General features: G+C 31.4%; 3 protein-coding genes across 3 annotated transcripts; 2 read left to right on the top strand and 1 right to left on the bottom strand.

Moving 5' to 3' along the window:
- Positions 1-287: 287 nt before the first annotated feature.
- LOC126773122 (putative elongator complex protein 1) lies at positions 288-5,405 on the top strand. Its single transcript, XM_050493742.1, has 8 exons — positions 288-743; positions 979-1,201; positions 1,279-3,721; positions 3,802-3,968; positions 4,040-4,259; positions 4,402-4,606; positions 5,014-5,161; positions 5,313-5,405. Exons 1-8 carry the CDS (start codon positions 405-407, stop codon positions 5,378-5,380), a joined length of 3,813 nt encoding a protein of 1,270 aa, XP_050349699.1. The 5' UTR covers positions 288-404; the 3' UTR covers positions 5,381-5,405.
- LOC126773130 (leucine-rich repeat protein 1) lies at positions 5,385-8,733 on the bottom strand. The gene is made up of 4 exons (XM_050493755.1): positions 7,798-8,733; positions 7,620-7,711; positions 7,347-7,501; positions 5,385-7,139 (listed from the first exon to the last, which is right to left on the bottom strand). The coding sequence occupies exons 1-4, from the start codon at positions 8,366-8,368 to the stop codon at positions 6,725-6,727; spliced, it is 1,233 nt and encodes a 410-aa protein (XP_050349712.1). The 5' UTR covers positions 8,369-8,733; the 3' UTR covers positions 5,385-6,724.
- Positions 8,734-9,324: 591 nt separating this feature from the next.
- On the top strand, positions 9,325-12,420 carry LOC126773134 (G kinase-anchoring protein 1-like). The gene is made up of 7 exons (XM_050493759.1): positions 9,325-9,466; positions 9,667-9,838; positions 9,935-10,054; positions 10,409-10,595; positions 10,819-11,121; positions 11,274-11,413; positions 11,698-12,420. The coding sequence occupies exons 2-7, from the start codon at positions 9,680-9,682 to the stop codon at positions 11,731-11,733; spliced, it is 945 nt and encodes a 314-aa protein (XP_050349716.1). The 5' UTR covers positions 9,325-9,466; positions 9,667-9,679; the 3' UTR covers positions 11,734-12,420.
- The last annotated feature ends 2,168 nt before the right edge of the window (positions 12,421-14,588 follow it).

Consider the following 14,588-nt stretch of genomic DNA (forward strand, 5'->3'; position numbering starts at 1 on the left):
ATCATTAAAAAAATATAATAAATATTAAAGTAATATTTAATAAACTTATTTTGATTTAATTAAATCCTGAAAATTATTTATTTCCCAAAACAGGGAATGTAGTTACTGGGCAACATTATTGCGTATAATTGACTCATACAAACAAACATTAACAAACTATCTCTGTCCCAATCGCGGTTTCACGGCTCCTTGGTCTATTTGTTTTCTGTCTACGATTGTCAATCATTGAAAACAATCAATGACATTTGACTTATGTTATTGACGTTTGACGTTAGTTGTGCGAAAAGAACGTGGTAGATATAGGTAAAATCATAAGAGAAACTGTATTTCAAAGTAAAACATACGAAGTATTGCTATTTGTTTTGTGTTCTTGTACATAACTACAATATCTAATCTATACAAACATGAGGAACTTATGCATGTGGCATGTTTCTTCTAAAAAAGGATTTAATCACTTACAAAGTTACAAGTTTTGCGTCTGTTACGGTCACCATGAGGAGTCCAGACAGGGAGAGTTTTTCATGTGCTCACATAGTCTCGTTGTCTGTGTTGATTCCAATGGTGAGGTGAGGTGGACTAAAGATCTTTCAGAAGTAGCTTCACCAGAAAATAGACCAGTAAACATAACATTATTGAGTTTATTAAATTCTGTAAGCATTGGACTAGCAAATGGAGAACTTTTTACTATAAGCAACTTTGGAGCTAATTGTGATTTGGTGGGCATATGTGATAATGGATTATTGGTAAGTATTAATGCATTTATGCATTTTTACGTTTATCATAATTTGGTAATTTACATGTCTTAAGCATTGTTTAATAGCATTAAAAATAGTACATGTAACACCTTCATGAAACATTTCTCATGTCAACATAAATGGCTGAAGGCTGCTATTTTGTGTATTCTGTACTTTGTTGTTTGTATGAGTGTGTGCAGTGTTATACTAAATTACTTACTAAATTATTTCATATAAATTAAAGGCAATGGAATGGAGTCCAGACCAAGAAGTATTAGTTCTAGTAACAAACGACCTGAGTGTTATTCTAATGTCTTGTACATTTGATGCAATAAATGAATCTAATTTGTTAAATGAAGAGTTTGGAGAAAAACAGTTCATTACTGTAGGTTGGGGTAAAAAAGAGACTCAGTTTCATGGATCAGAAGGCAAACAAGCTGCTAAAGTAAAAACTCAAGAAATTTTTGGTTAGTTTTAATTGTGCTTAAAATTATTTTTATTTTGTTAAACGTACTTTTTAAAACTAGTTCATCATATTTTACAGAAAACACTGAGGTTGATGACAAAATAATTATCTCATGGCGGGGCGATGGCTGTTTATTTGCTGTAGGATTTACTATGGATGGTATTCGAAGATTTAAAGTTTTTGATAGAGAAGGAACCTTGCAATTTACTAGTGAAAAACAACAAGGACTTGAAGCAAATCTTGCTTGGCGGCCTAGTGGAAACTTGATTGCTACAACACAGCAGCAAGGTGAAAAAAAGTTGATTTCATTCTTTGAAAAGAATGGACTAAAACATGGGGAGTTTGTTATTCCTATAAATTCCACAACAATAGTTGAAGAGCTTCTTTGGAGCTATGATTCAGAAATATTGACAATATTATGTAAAGATAATGCAGAAAACATTCACAAAGTATTATTGTTTACAACGAGCAACTACCACTGGTACCTAAAGCAGACCCTTGTCTTTAAGCAGGGTGTAAGCAAAATTATGTGGGATAATGACTTTTATGTGGCTAATAATAAGAAAATGCATATTTTATTACAAGATGGTCATTATTTTTCATATACATGGGTATGGAACAATGATCATAGTAAAGGGAAAAATGAGGATGATGATGCTGTTGTAGCTGTTATAGATGGAAAAAAAATCTTAGTTTCTGCATTTAGATATGCAGTTGTTCCCCCACCAATGGCAAATTTGATAATAGAATTGGATTCTGAAATTAATTCTGTGCATTTTGCTCCAGAAAAATGTTCAAAATTAAACATAAATTCATTTGTTGTAGTGACTTATAACAGTCTAGTGTTTGTAGAGCAAACTAACAGAAAACCTCTACAATATGAAATATCTAAAACCATTCCTTTTGATAAAGGTTTTTATTCATTTCAACATTACAATTGGCATTTGTTAGATAGTGAAACCCTTTTGTGTGTCACAGTTGACAATGATAACTGTTATGAAATAACTCAATATAAAATATCAAATGTAAGCATAATTAAAGAGCACACACAACGCTTGTCATCAGCGGTAACAAGAATCCAAGGTCATCCATTAATTAAATCGGCAGTGTTTTTGCAATTGGATTCTGGAGATATTTTAGAATACCGTTCAGATGGTACTATGACTCGCCAAAAAGTTTCATTTCCAGAAGCATGTCCAAAATTTTGTGCTCTGACAGTAGATAATGAAATCTATTTCCTTGGGCTATCACATAAAGGTTATTTATATTTGATGGATGTAATGGTCATTACTAACATCAGTTCCTTCTATATACACACTGATTATCTGTTATTAACCACACTGAAACATATGCTCCTTTGTGTGGAGCTTACAAAAGGAGGACTTAGTGGTATTGAATCTTTTGATAAAATGGAAAGATCAGATATATACAAAAGAAAAATAGAGAGAGGAGCAAAATTGGTAATTTCTGTATCAAAAGACACAAGGACCGTTTTTCAAATGCCTAGAGGTAACTTGGAAACAATTCAACCACGACCATTATCACTTAAAATAATTGGTGAATATCTGGATTCGAGCAAATATTATGAGGCTTTTGATTTAATGAGGAAACAAAGAATAAATCTCAATTTAATATATGATCATAACCCTAAGCTTTTTATAGAAAGTATTGATGTCTTTCTAAATACTATAAAAAACAATTCTTGGCTTAGTTTATTCCTATCAGATCTTGAAAATGTAGATGTAACAAAAACAATGTATTCAAGCAGCTACACTAATAGAGCAAATATGTCAGATGAAATGGTTCAGAAAAAGGTGCAATTTATATGTGATCTTGTAAGAAATCATTTAACCAATGCACCAGACAGCGCCAATAGAGTGCTACCATTGTTGACAACATTTGTCAAGAAAAATACTGCCAGTGATTTAGAGGAAGCACTTATCCTTATAAAAGAAATGAAAAACCAAGAATCTGGTGGTACAAAGCTACCAGTCACATCTGATGAAGCTCTTAAGTATCTACTGTACATGGTGAATGTAGATAATTTATTCGATGTAGCCCTTGGAATGTACGACTTCGATCTTGTATTATTAGTTGCAAACAAATCACAGAAGGATCCAAAAGAATACATTTCTATGCTTAATGATTTAAATGAAATGGATGAAGAGTATAAAAAATATACAATTAATAAGCATTTAAAAAGATTTGATAGAGCAGTGCAATGTCTTGCAAAATGTGGACCGAGCAAATATGGAGAATTAAAGACATTTGTTAAGTATCATAGTTTGTACAAAGCGGCTTTAGCTCTCTTTTCTGTTGAGGATGAAATATACCAACAAATATCAGAAGACTTTGGACTGTATCTCAAGTTAAAAAAGCAATACATAGAAGCCGGTATAATTTATGAAAGAGCTGAAAACAAAGAAAAAGCCATTGAATGTTATAAAGAGGCTTTAGAATGGGAATTGGCATTGAAACTGGCAGTACAGAAACCCAGAGATGAGTTCAAACAATTATGTTGGTAAGAGTTATTTTCGTTGCATTTTTATTCATACATTGAAGTTATTAATCGTAACTAGCATTAATATTTTTAATGTTTAGGGATCTTGCTACTATGCTGAAAGATGAAAAGAGATTTAAAGAAGCCGTCGCAATATTGGAACAGTTTTCTGAAGATAGTGAAGATATAATTAATTTTGCTATTGAATGCGGACAATATAAAACAGCATTGAGAATATGTTCAAAATTTAATCAATCAGACTTTAAAGGTTTGTTTTTCTCGTAATAATCAATTTAAAAAAGTATTATTTTTCTATATCTAACATCAAGCGTTTTGTAGATACGAAATTATTACCATCAATAATGGAAGAATATAAGTCTTTAAGGGACTTGTTACAGACAAGTGGGACTAACTTCATTAACTATAGGAATCGTCTTAAAGTTGTAAGGGAAATGAAAAGTAAAAAGCTTCAACATGAATATGATACACCAAATGCATACAGAGATAGTGATTTATATTCTGATGCTGGAAGTACTATCGCGTCTTCTTCAGGATCGGGGTACAGTATATTAATTATTTCAATTTAATAAAAGCTAAAACTTACGTTAATTACAAGATATTTTTTTGGGATGCAAGAACCTTTCGTCTTGTTTATCTTTTCCTTTTTATGATTTATTTGTTAATTTTTATTTTATAACCAGGAGATCATTTCGGTCAAGTAAAAATAGGAGAAAACATGAGCGTAAAGTAGCATCACTTAAAGAAGGATCACAGTATGAGGATACTGCGCTAGTTATAGCTCTACATAGTCTTATTACCTCCACATATGAACTACGCCTACATGTTAAGGAAGTCAACATAGCCTTGTCATGTTTCAACAAAGATGGCGAAGCTTTCATTCTTCAGGTACTTTTATTATTATTTATAAATTTAATCACAATTTAAAGTTCATTTTGTTAATCTATAAGTATATTTAAGGATGCATTTGTTGTTACATAATGAAAATCAATTTCATTTCTATTTAATATTCTTGATAGATATTTTGAAATACAATAATGTGCAATTGATTCTTCCTAAACATATTTATGATTATCTCTATAAAACCAAAATTTAATGTTGAAGTCAGTTTTTATGTTGTAAAGTTACAATCAAATACTTATTTATACCTGTGTTCTTTCATATTGATTAAATGAAATTTACAAATATGTAAAACTAATTTTAAACAGTTAAAATGTTGTAACAATCTCAAGAATTTACTATATGTACATACCAAAAGTAATGTGTTCATGTGTATACACTTGTATATTTTGTAGTCAAGTCTGGAGAAGTTATTAAAAGAAATGAAAGAGAGCTTGACACAGATCTGGAATAATGAATTCATGTTAGAAGCAACAAATGCGGTTATTTCTGCCGAAAATGTCCCAGGTGCAAGTGTTATACCACAAGGTATCGCAACTCTAGGTAAGCTTGTATATTTTGTTAATCTGTGGAAATCATGTTTGTTACTAGTGTCTACAATTGGAATTTAATTAGAATATTTAATATAAAAGGATAAGGTTTTTGTAAAAGAGATCAACGTTTTTAAATGTTATTTTATTTCATTGTTTTTCAGAACCTCAACTGAGGATAGCTCCTCTCATACAAGACTTGAATTGGAGATTGGATGGATTAAATAATTAATAAACAACTATTAATAAATAATATACTAATTAATAAATATTTTTTGTTATGTATAAATGTTATATATGAATATTATAAAAAAGATAATACATATATTGACTTGTCATTTGTTATTCTAAAAAACTAAACTTATTCGAAACTAGTGATGCAGCCGCGGCTTCGCCCTTTTCATAATCAAAAATCCAGATAAACTGGATAAAAAGTCCAAAATATATTAATTATGTCATATTTTAGCTGTGATAAAGTGTAACAAATGTTTATAACTCATGCAACCTTTCATATTTATGATATTAGTGTGATTATCATTATTCTAGTACCTATTTAAAGAAAAATGGATATGGATATTAGGTGTAGTATTTCTATTTGCTAGGTCAACAATATCTTTGACATGAAGTTATGAACATGCTACATATAATTGATGACATACATGAGTAAATAAGGACAAAATTAAACTATTTAATACAAATTTTATTAAACCCTATAACTAAAGAATAGGTAATCTTAATATTAAAAAGTATCTATAAAATTCAAAACAAAAATATTACTTAATATGTCAAGACTAATTGACAATATAACATATGAGTTAATAATTGCGACCTAAAGCCACAAAGTATCTATTAGCAAATGACCGCAACATATCATACACAACAACGTAAAATTACATATGTTTTTATAACTTTTGATAGACCCAACTAACTTTGCATAAATTTTTAAAAAGACAACAGAATCTTGAAACACTTCCTATAATTATTTAGTTATTTCAATTTGTAACTTTTAGCCATTTTAAAGATTACCCTGGGCAAACAGATGTGAAAAAATAAAATAAAATGATTGTTTAGGTTTTGGTAACTCACAAATAGCCATATTAACTTTAAAAGAGGCGGTATTTTGAAATCTCAGACAGACGATTCGAATTTATTTATTTGTATAGATGAATAAAATATGGAATAAGGTTCATTTTCAAAACTGGTTATGATTTAATTATTATGATTCATGAAAATGTCACAGGCAATTGATTGATTATTAATAGTATAAATATCCCACTAGCTCAAAAAAGATTTGCATGCTGTCCCATTACAGGTTGGTAGGTATAATTATGTACATGTAGCTGAATTTTATCTTACACATACATTTTATCACTATGTTTTGTTTACTACGCTGGGCTATCTAATAATGTATTTAAAGATATATGAAAATTATCTGCCTTATTAACAATAGTTCCCTATTTGATGAGTTATTTCATTTGACATAATAACATGATCATATTTTACTTACATATAATATATTACATATATAGGGGATTAGTGATAATCATTAATTTACCTGAATTTTACAAAATATAAATCATTTCATAAAGCACTTTGGAGAACAAAAGAAACACTCAAATCCAACATCACAAGTATGGTTATTATTAAAGACTACAACTCTATATAAGTCCTTTAGTTGAAATTCTTTAATAACGAAATGAGAGTCATTTAAAACTGGCTTACCGCATACACATATATTGGCATTGTCTAACAATTCAACTACTGTCCAAGGTATTATGTTCGGTGCATAAAATAATTTCTTATTTAGAACTACTTTGGAAGCAATATGTACTAGGCTGTTTATGTAAAATTCCCATTGAGAGTAATTAACAGTTTTCAAAGTACCATTTCCAGAATCAAACATGTTTGCTGACAGATCTATGTAATCAAGTCGGCAGTGCATCAGTCCACAGGGCAAGGACTGCAAATTATTTTGTGATACTGTTAAGTACCTGTAAATTTAAGTATAAAAATAATTAATAAAACATACATTGCCTTTGTTCTCACTACCTTGCTAACGTCTAAAATTCTGAAGAAAATCTTCGAAGACAAAGTCCATAAGAATTACTAATTGGTGGCCTAATTTTTAATTATATTTATGATCCAATTAATAGAGATATGTTTTCTTTAAAATTTAAGAAGTATCTTCTAATAACTACCTCAAAGTGCTGATGCGTCCCAAAGAAGACGGCAGTCTTTTTAAATTATTATTGTCTATCTTTAAAGTTATTAAATTTTGCAATTTCCAAATACTTTTTGGTAGTTCTTTTATTTTATTTCCACTGAGATCTAAAAGCTTAAGCTTCTTAGTTATCTGCAAGTTAAAAATATATCACAACATATATTATTATTAAAATTAAAAATAAACAGCATGTCCATTACAAAACATCCTTATTATTTGTTGTATAGTATATAAATGTTGATCAATTTACCTGGACACCTAAAAGCCATCTCCAGTCTGCTGGATCTTTCAATCCAAGACAATTATTAGCTACATACAGTTCAGAAATGCTTGGTAGTCTTCCTGTTGAGTATCATTTAAGAATTTATAAAGAAAAACAATTTATATTTATAACATACAATCATAGTTGTTTAATTTTGAATACTTACCAAACTCTGGAGGTATCTTTTCAATTTCATTATTACTTAAATCAAGGACAACTAAATGGCTAAGCAGTAAAATATCTCTTCGAAAGTTGCATAGTTTGAGTCCAACAATACGTAGTGATTCTATTGTTCTTGGCAAGCCCTTAGGAGGAAATTCGGAACGATCATGAATAGTTAATTTTGTTGGAGCATTATTATTTGCTGTTATTGCAAGTGAAGATAAATTTGATAGTTTTAAGTCTTTTGTATCTCCGTTAATGCACGATTTAAGTAGTCTCATAAAACTTTTAAGTTGTATAACTTCACATTTTATACATAAGTCATGGGGTGGCTCGTCAAACCTTATAGTAGTTTTACCTTCATTTATACACTTTACAAACACTTGTTTGATAGATTTCAATTTATATTTCGTTCCATTTTTATTAACCGAAGAAAAGTGCAATATAAAGTATTCATTTTCATTCTTTGGTTCTTTTCCTAAAGCCAAGGTAGATTTTAAATATTTGCCATTAGACCTTATATTTAAACTGTTATGTACTCTATTAACAACTTCAATTTGACATTGTAATTTCATATTGTATTTTGATTAATATTTTTAATTTCTCATTTCAGAATGAATACTGATTATTATTTAACTTTATAAAACTGAAAGTTGAAAAGTGAGAATAAGAGAAGCGAACTTTTAACTTAGGCTTATCAAATCCCGCGAAAATGTATGACAATGTCAAATGACAGTTCACATTTTTTTATTCTCTACTCCGAAGCACTTCGAAGAGGAAAAAATTTCATAACTAAATACTACCCTTAAGTAAAATGATCTATGACTGAGTAGGCAGAACTTTTATTTCAAAGCGTTAAACGGATTCCGGATCCGTATCTTCACGAATAAGGATTTTTATACACATATGAACTTTATACGATGTAGATTTTAATCAATCTTATACTTCTTGATATTGTAATTTAACGCAATCCATAGCTACTAATAAAAAGAAACCATTGTCTACGATTAGAAATTGATTTTAACTTTATACGATGTAGATTTTAATCAATCTTATACTTCTTGATATTGTAATTTAACACAATCCATAGCTACTAATAAAAAGAAACCATTGTCTACGATTAGAAATTGATTTTAATCGAACATCAGTGGTGCCTGTGAGTGCTGCCAATCGGCAGGTAACTTCACGATTGGGGGGAAAACAACTTATACGAGTGCGTAGTACATGGTTTGAAGTCAAATGGACAAATGTGGGTAATGGAAAATTTAATTAACTAACAAATTTTTCTTAATAAAACAATGATTCCGCCCATTTTTTGTTATTATTGTACTTTAACGTACAAAGTTTGGGGGTTTAGCGTGACTTTGGATAAAAATATTTAATAGTGATTATAAATGTTTTAAATTGAAATGTTTTTATTCAAAATAATTATTAATTATGGGGAATTTAAGGAATATTAATAAAAGAGGAGTAGGATTAACTTGTGAATCGGGCCGCCTTCACCAAAGAAATTTAATTCTTTAAAGTGGCAGCACTGTCGAACAGAAGAATATTGCTGTCTCGCTTCATTGGCTATCTCATTCTTACAATTTACAATTTGTTATTTACATAAAAGTAATAATAATAAATTGAATTAAAAAATATTTTTTAATTGACAATCTTAAAATTAACAGGTAAAGATATATATATTTAATACAGTGCTCTATGTAAAAGAAGTAAGCAGATTGTTCCGCAATAAATTCGATGATATAAATGTGTAATGTTTCTCTAAAATTACTATTACGAAAGCAAAAACAGTGTATATAATGTTTATTTTGTTCCAATGGTGTTTAATTCGTATTGTGTTCTTAATTATTGTATTTTACTCTTTTAGTTTTTGTCGAAAAATGGCTGCCCTTGTTGTACAATCCCGCTTTGCCGGTCTCAAAATAGAAGATGATGATCATCCTGCTATCGAAAATCAAAAGTCCAAGAAGACTAAAACTAATTCAGTTAAAAAGTTAGAGCCTCCAAAGAAACCAAAAACAATGAATATCAAAAATCAGGTAATTTGATAAATGGTTCTAGTTGGTTTAGGTCTCCTTCTTTAATAGTCCTTTTAAAAATCAATACTCTTAACTCTCGTTACCATATTTTTAAAGCCCGTAACAACAAAGAAGCGTAAAAATAAGCCTGTTGAAGCTACAACGGAACAATGGGAGATGTGGAAGCAAAAGGATGAAGAGATTGTTGATGGCAACTTCGAAACTCAACTTCAAGAGGTGAACTAAATTAAATTATTTAAGGGATTATTGAAATTAAGATCTTTTGGCAATTTTTAAAACTTAATTTGATAGTTATATCCAGTACTCTTTGGTTTTATTTAGATTCAGTTAAATCAATTGCTACATACATATCATTATGTCGTAACTAAAACCTATGCTTGATATTTACCTTAATACTTTTAAATGTTTTTGAGCTGTAATTTAAAAAAATACATTCAATATTTATCTTTTTAAATTCACAGTTTTTATTATTTATCTTTCATAAGTATTTTTTTCAAAGTCTCATTTAATAAGAATACTTTGTAAGATCACAACAATATAACAAAAATATATATTTCATTTAATTTTTAGGCAATTCTTCTGTCTAAGCTTGATTACGAAGAGAAAAAAGATGTATACAAGCAGTTCAAGAAAGAAGCAGACCTCGTAAAAAAGTTGGAAGATCAATCTCGACCTGGCAATAGAAAACAGAAAAAGAAAAATGTCATGAGTCTTGAACAGTTTAATGAGATGGTGACTAATGCTGATGAACCAAACTGTGAGTACTTAGGAGTAGACAAGGAGCACTTGATATTCATTATAATAGCATCGCTAGTATAATGTTGTGGGGAAGCCTGAGAAATAAGTTGACAAAATTGGTTTTTAATACAATTTTGTTATTGTCACCCGTTTTCAGTGACGTTTCAAAAACAAAGTTGTGTTTATTTAAATTCTTGACCGGTAAATGATCCATTTTGTAATATGATCCAATAACTTTTTAGTTATGAACGTCACTACAAAGAGTCCACAGGAAGATCAGAAACTTATTGACAAAGATACAAAGTTTTTCGATAGAGTTAAAGATGACACAAAGAACGAACTGTTAAAAGACAAAATCATAGCAAGGGTCCGACACCAGACCGTGCCCGATGAGGTCATCACACGAATACAGTTTGCTGAAGCTTTAGAAAGGAAAGACAAAGAAATATTAACTTTAACCCAGGAGGTTAAGAGTTTGAAAGCAGAGCTCCTAACAGTAAAGTCTCGAAATAAAAAGCTGTGTAATATACTCGGGCAAGGAGAAAGTAAGTTTACTGCTGAATTATGTGCATACTATAAAATAGATAGTCCTTAAATACATAAAATCTGCTAAAACTTAATTGTGAATAATAATGCTAGTTTCTTAAAAGAATATATCTGTTTACAGATTTATCATGTGTTTTTTTTTTTTTGATAGTGAAAGACAAGGCAGAAATTTTGGTTGAAGTAGAGAGACTACGAGCTGTCCAATCTGAGTTAACATCCGAACTTGCCTCTCTCCACACTGATCTGGAGAAAGAACGGTCTAAGAATGCAGATCCACGGGCTAAAGATAAGGTGAGATGGGTTAGTTAAATATTAATTTACTATATATTTTATCCAATAAATAATATTATGTTAGCAACTAAATATATTAAATTTAGTCATATTTCAGAAATATCCTACGAAAAAGAAAAATATTCATTTTGATGTGTCTTCAGAAGCGATATTATCAAAAGAGATTAGTTCAGAAACATTTTAGATATTATTTGGTTTTTTAAGCATTTATTTGAAGTAATAAATAGTTCAATATGTTTGTGTCTTTGATTTTTTGTAAACAGAGAATATTTTTCAATTTTCAGAAGAAAAGAGGGGCGAATGGAGACAGGGAAAAATAGCCGTTACAGCTGTTTGCTCCATTTTAAGCCTAAATGTTATATGGTACTATATATTTATTAGCTCTCTAAGTGTCTATACTTATTTGAATGGTCAATTTTGCATTGATATATAAGTATGTGTTTTTTGCATAATCATTTTAAGAAAAAAAATATGCTACAAAGTGCTATCATGTCAAACGAGAAATATTGCTTTTTTTTATTTATATAAAATTAATTTGTTGAATATTATTAGAATGTTATTATTTATAAATGTCGTGTCTTCGAATACAAGTACACTTTGTAGTGTCTCATCTCAGTCGACATGTACATATGGAGATGTAAAAGCTTTTGTTGTGTAAATTCACGATCTTGTAATATGATACGCCACCTGTAGACACGTAGGAGTAACTTTGGCAAAGATCTCTTCAATGTGGTAGATGTATTTCGTAAGAGCTGCTCTTGTCAGTCTTGTTCGTCTATAAGCCATTAGTTAGTAACTTGTGATTTAATTTGACAAAACCTTAAGACATTCCTCAATGTGTACTGTAATGTAAGCGGTCAAGTTGTGATTTCGACTTTCTATAGATCTCTGTACTTGCTCTGTGATTTTTAACTTGTATTTTTTTATATTACTTTATATTTGTAATTATAGATGTCACAATGTTTTTAGTTATAAATAAATTAATATTAAAATATATAAATATATAATGTTTTTGTTTTATGTCTATACTTCAACTTTCTTGAATTAATTCTTGAATATTTAGTGAATGACGTGGCGAATATTTTGTTGATATTTTTAACATGGCTGGTCTGCCGCGCGCCACTGTCTGTCTGTCACTGTCTGCGCGCGCCTGCGTCGCTGCGGTCCCCCAGGCGGCCCTGCTGTAGTCAATACAAGTTACCCAATAAAGTAGGTGTCGGGCCGCGGTCTCGGATCCAGTGTCTGAAGTTTCCGCAAGTGTCACGTAGGATAATAAGAGTGAGTGCACTCGTGTGCTAGCACAGGGCGTATGTAAAACGTTTAGCGATTCAATTGGCCTCAGTGGCCCGGAATGGATGAAAACGAAAATTATTATGTGTTCTTATTATTGTCACGCGTCAAATAAAATTGTATTAGAGTCGATATGATCATTTGATTTCCCTGATATGCGACGCGAAAGTAACGCCATGTATGTTAATTGCACTAACTACGGCAATGACCCTGCGACTTGTTTCTCGGTCAGAGGGCTCTGCGATTTAAACGGTCTCTAAACAAAAGTTATCGACAGTACTTCGTACTTCAATATAAAAAGGTATATTTTGATTATTTGAGACACTTCGTCTTCTTGTGACGTTGTTTCGATATTTTTATCTATGTTGTTCATTTATAATTTTGTATGTGCTTGCGTTTATTAAAAAAAAGGGTTTTGAAAACAGAGACCACCCTGGTAAAAATTGAAAAATTAAAATCTAATATACTGCAATGTCATTTTAGAAGATTATTATTATTATTTATATTTGCCGGGAGGGCAAATGACTACTCCACCTGATGGTAAGTGGTAGTAGAGCCCAAACGCGACGCGGCCAGTACAGTCGGGAAGAATGTTCTGGACTAGCCGCCTCCGCCTTGCCGGCCCGCAAGATGCCTCGTCACGCCTCGTGTAAGTGGAGCTGTAACTCGTGAGCTGGTAAGGAATTCCATTTTTTGGAAGTGCGACAAAGGAAGGAGTTGCCAAATTTCTTTGTGCGCGATGGAATCGATGTCACAGTTAGGCGGTGACATCGAGAGCCAGCACGCGTAGACTTACGAAGGAAGGGGGAAGCAGGAATTAAAGAAAATAATTCCTCAGAGCACTCGCCGTGATAGAAAGCGCTCAGCGCTGCTATCTCTCGACGCAATTGTAAAGGCTCGAGGGTGTTCGTGACCTTTTCGTCGCCAATAATGCGGACCGCACGTCGCTGCAACCGATTTAAGGCCTCCAGTTGGTACTTAGCAGAAGTGTGAGCAATATTCAACGCAAGACCGTACCTGTGTTTTGTATAACAGGCACAGTTGTTGTAAAATTAGTGTAAAGCTGCTTTCCGATCGGAATGTGGATTTTACCTAGAAGAACCGACAAGAAACTCAAAAAGATCGGCAAAAAATACACTATAAATATATTTTTAATAGCCGTTGTAACCGTTGTTTTTTTTGTATAATAGATTGGCGGACGAGCAAATGGGCCACCTGATGGTAAGCGGTCACCAACGCCCATAGACATTGGCATTGTAAGAAATGTATGATGTAATAACCATCGCTTACATCACCAATGCGCACCAATGCGCAACCTTGGGAACTAAGATGTTATGTCCCTTGTGCCTGTAATTACACTGGTTCATTCATCCTTCAAACCACAACACAACAATACTAAGTACTGCTGTTTTGAAGTAAAATATCTGATGAGTGGTACCTACCCAGACGAGCTTTCACAAAGCTCTACCACCAGTAAAACGCTGGGTTCACGCACCAGCGAGGATGTTTGTTTAAAGGATGGTAAATTAACTATAAATAATCCATTTATAATTATTACACTCCCGCGTCCGTTACGCGGGAGTGTAAACACCTCCAACTTCCAGACGCCGGGCTGCGAATTTTCTAACAGAAAAACCCAATAACTTTTTAGTGACCCGACCTGGGAATTGAACTAGTTCTGTGTTCAAGGTCAGTGGCCTTATATGTACTAGACCAACGAGATAGTTGGTTTTAGTAGTTGGCAAATGACCATATTAACTTAAAAAAGGACCAATTATTTTGAAATTACAGACAGAAACTTCCGTTTTATTTATTTCGTTTCTATATACATTACATTGTGTTCGTAGACATGTTAAAGAGGACACTCTATTTTCTGCTTAATGAT

This window comes from Nymphalis io, chromosome 14 (genome assembly GCF_905147045.1).
Source record: "Nymphalis io chromosome 14, ilAglIoxx1.1, whole genome shotgun sequence".
Classification (NCBI taxonomy): Eukaryota; Metazoa; Arthropoda; class Insecta; order Lepidoptera; family Nymphalidae; genus Nymphalis; species Nymphalis io.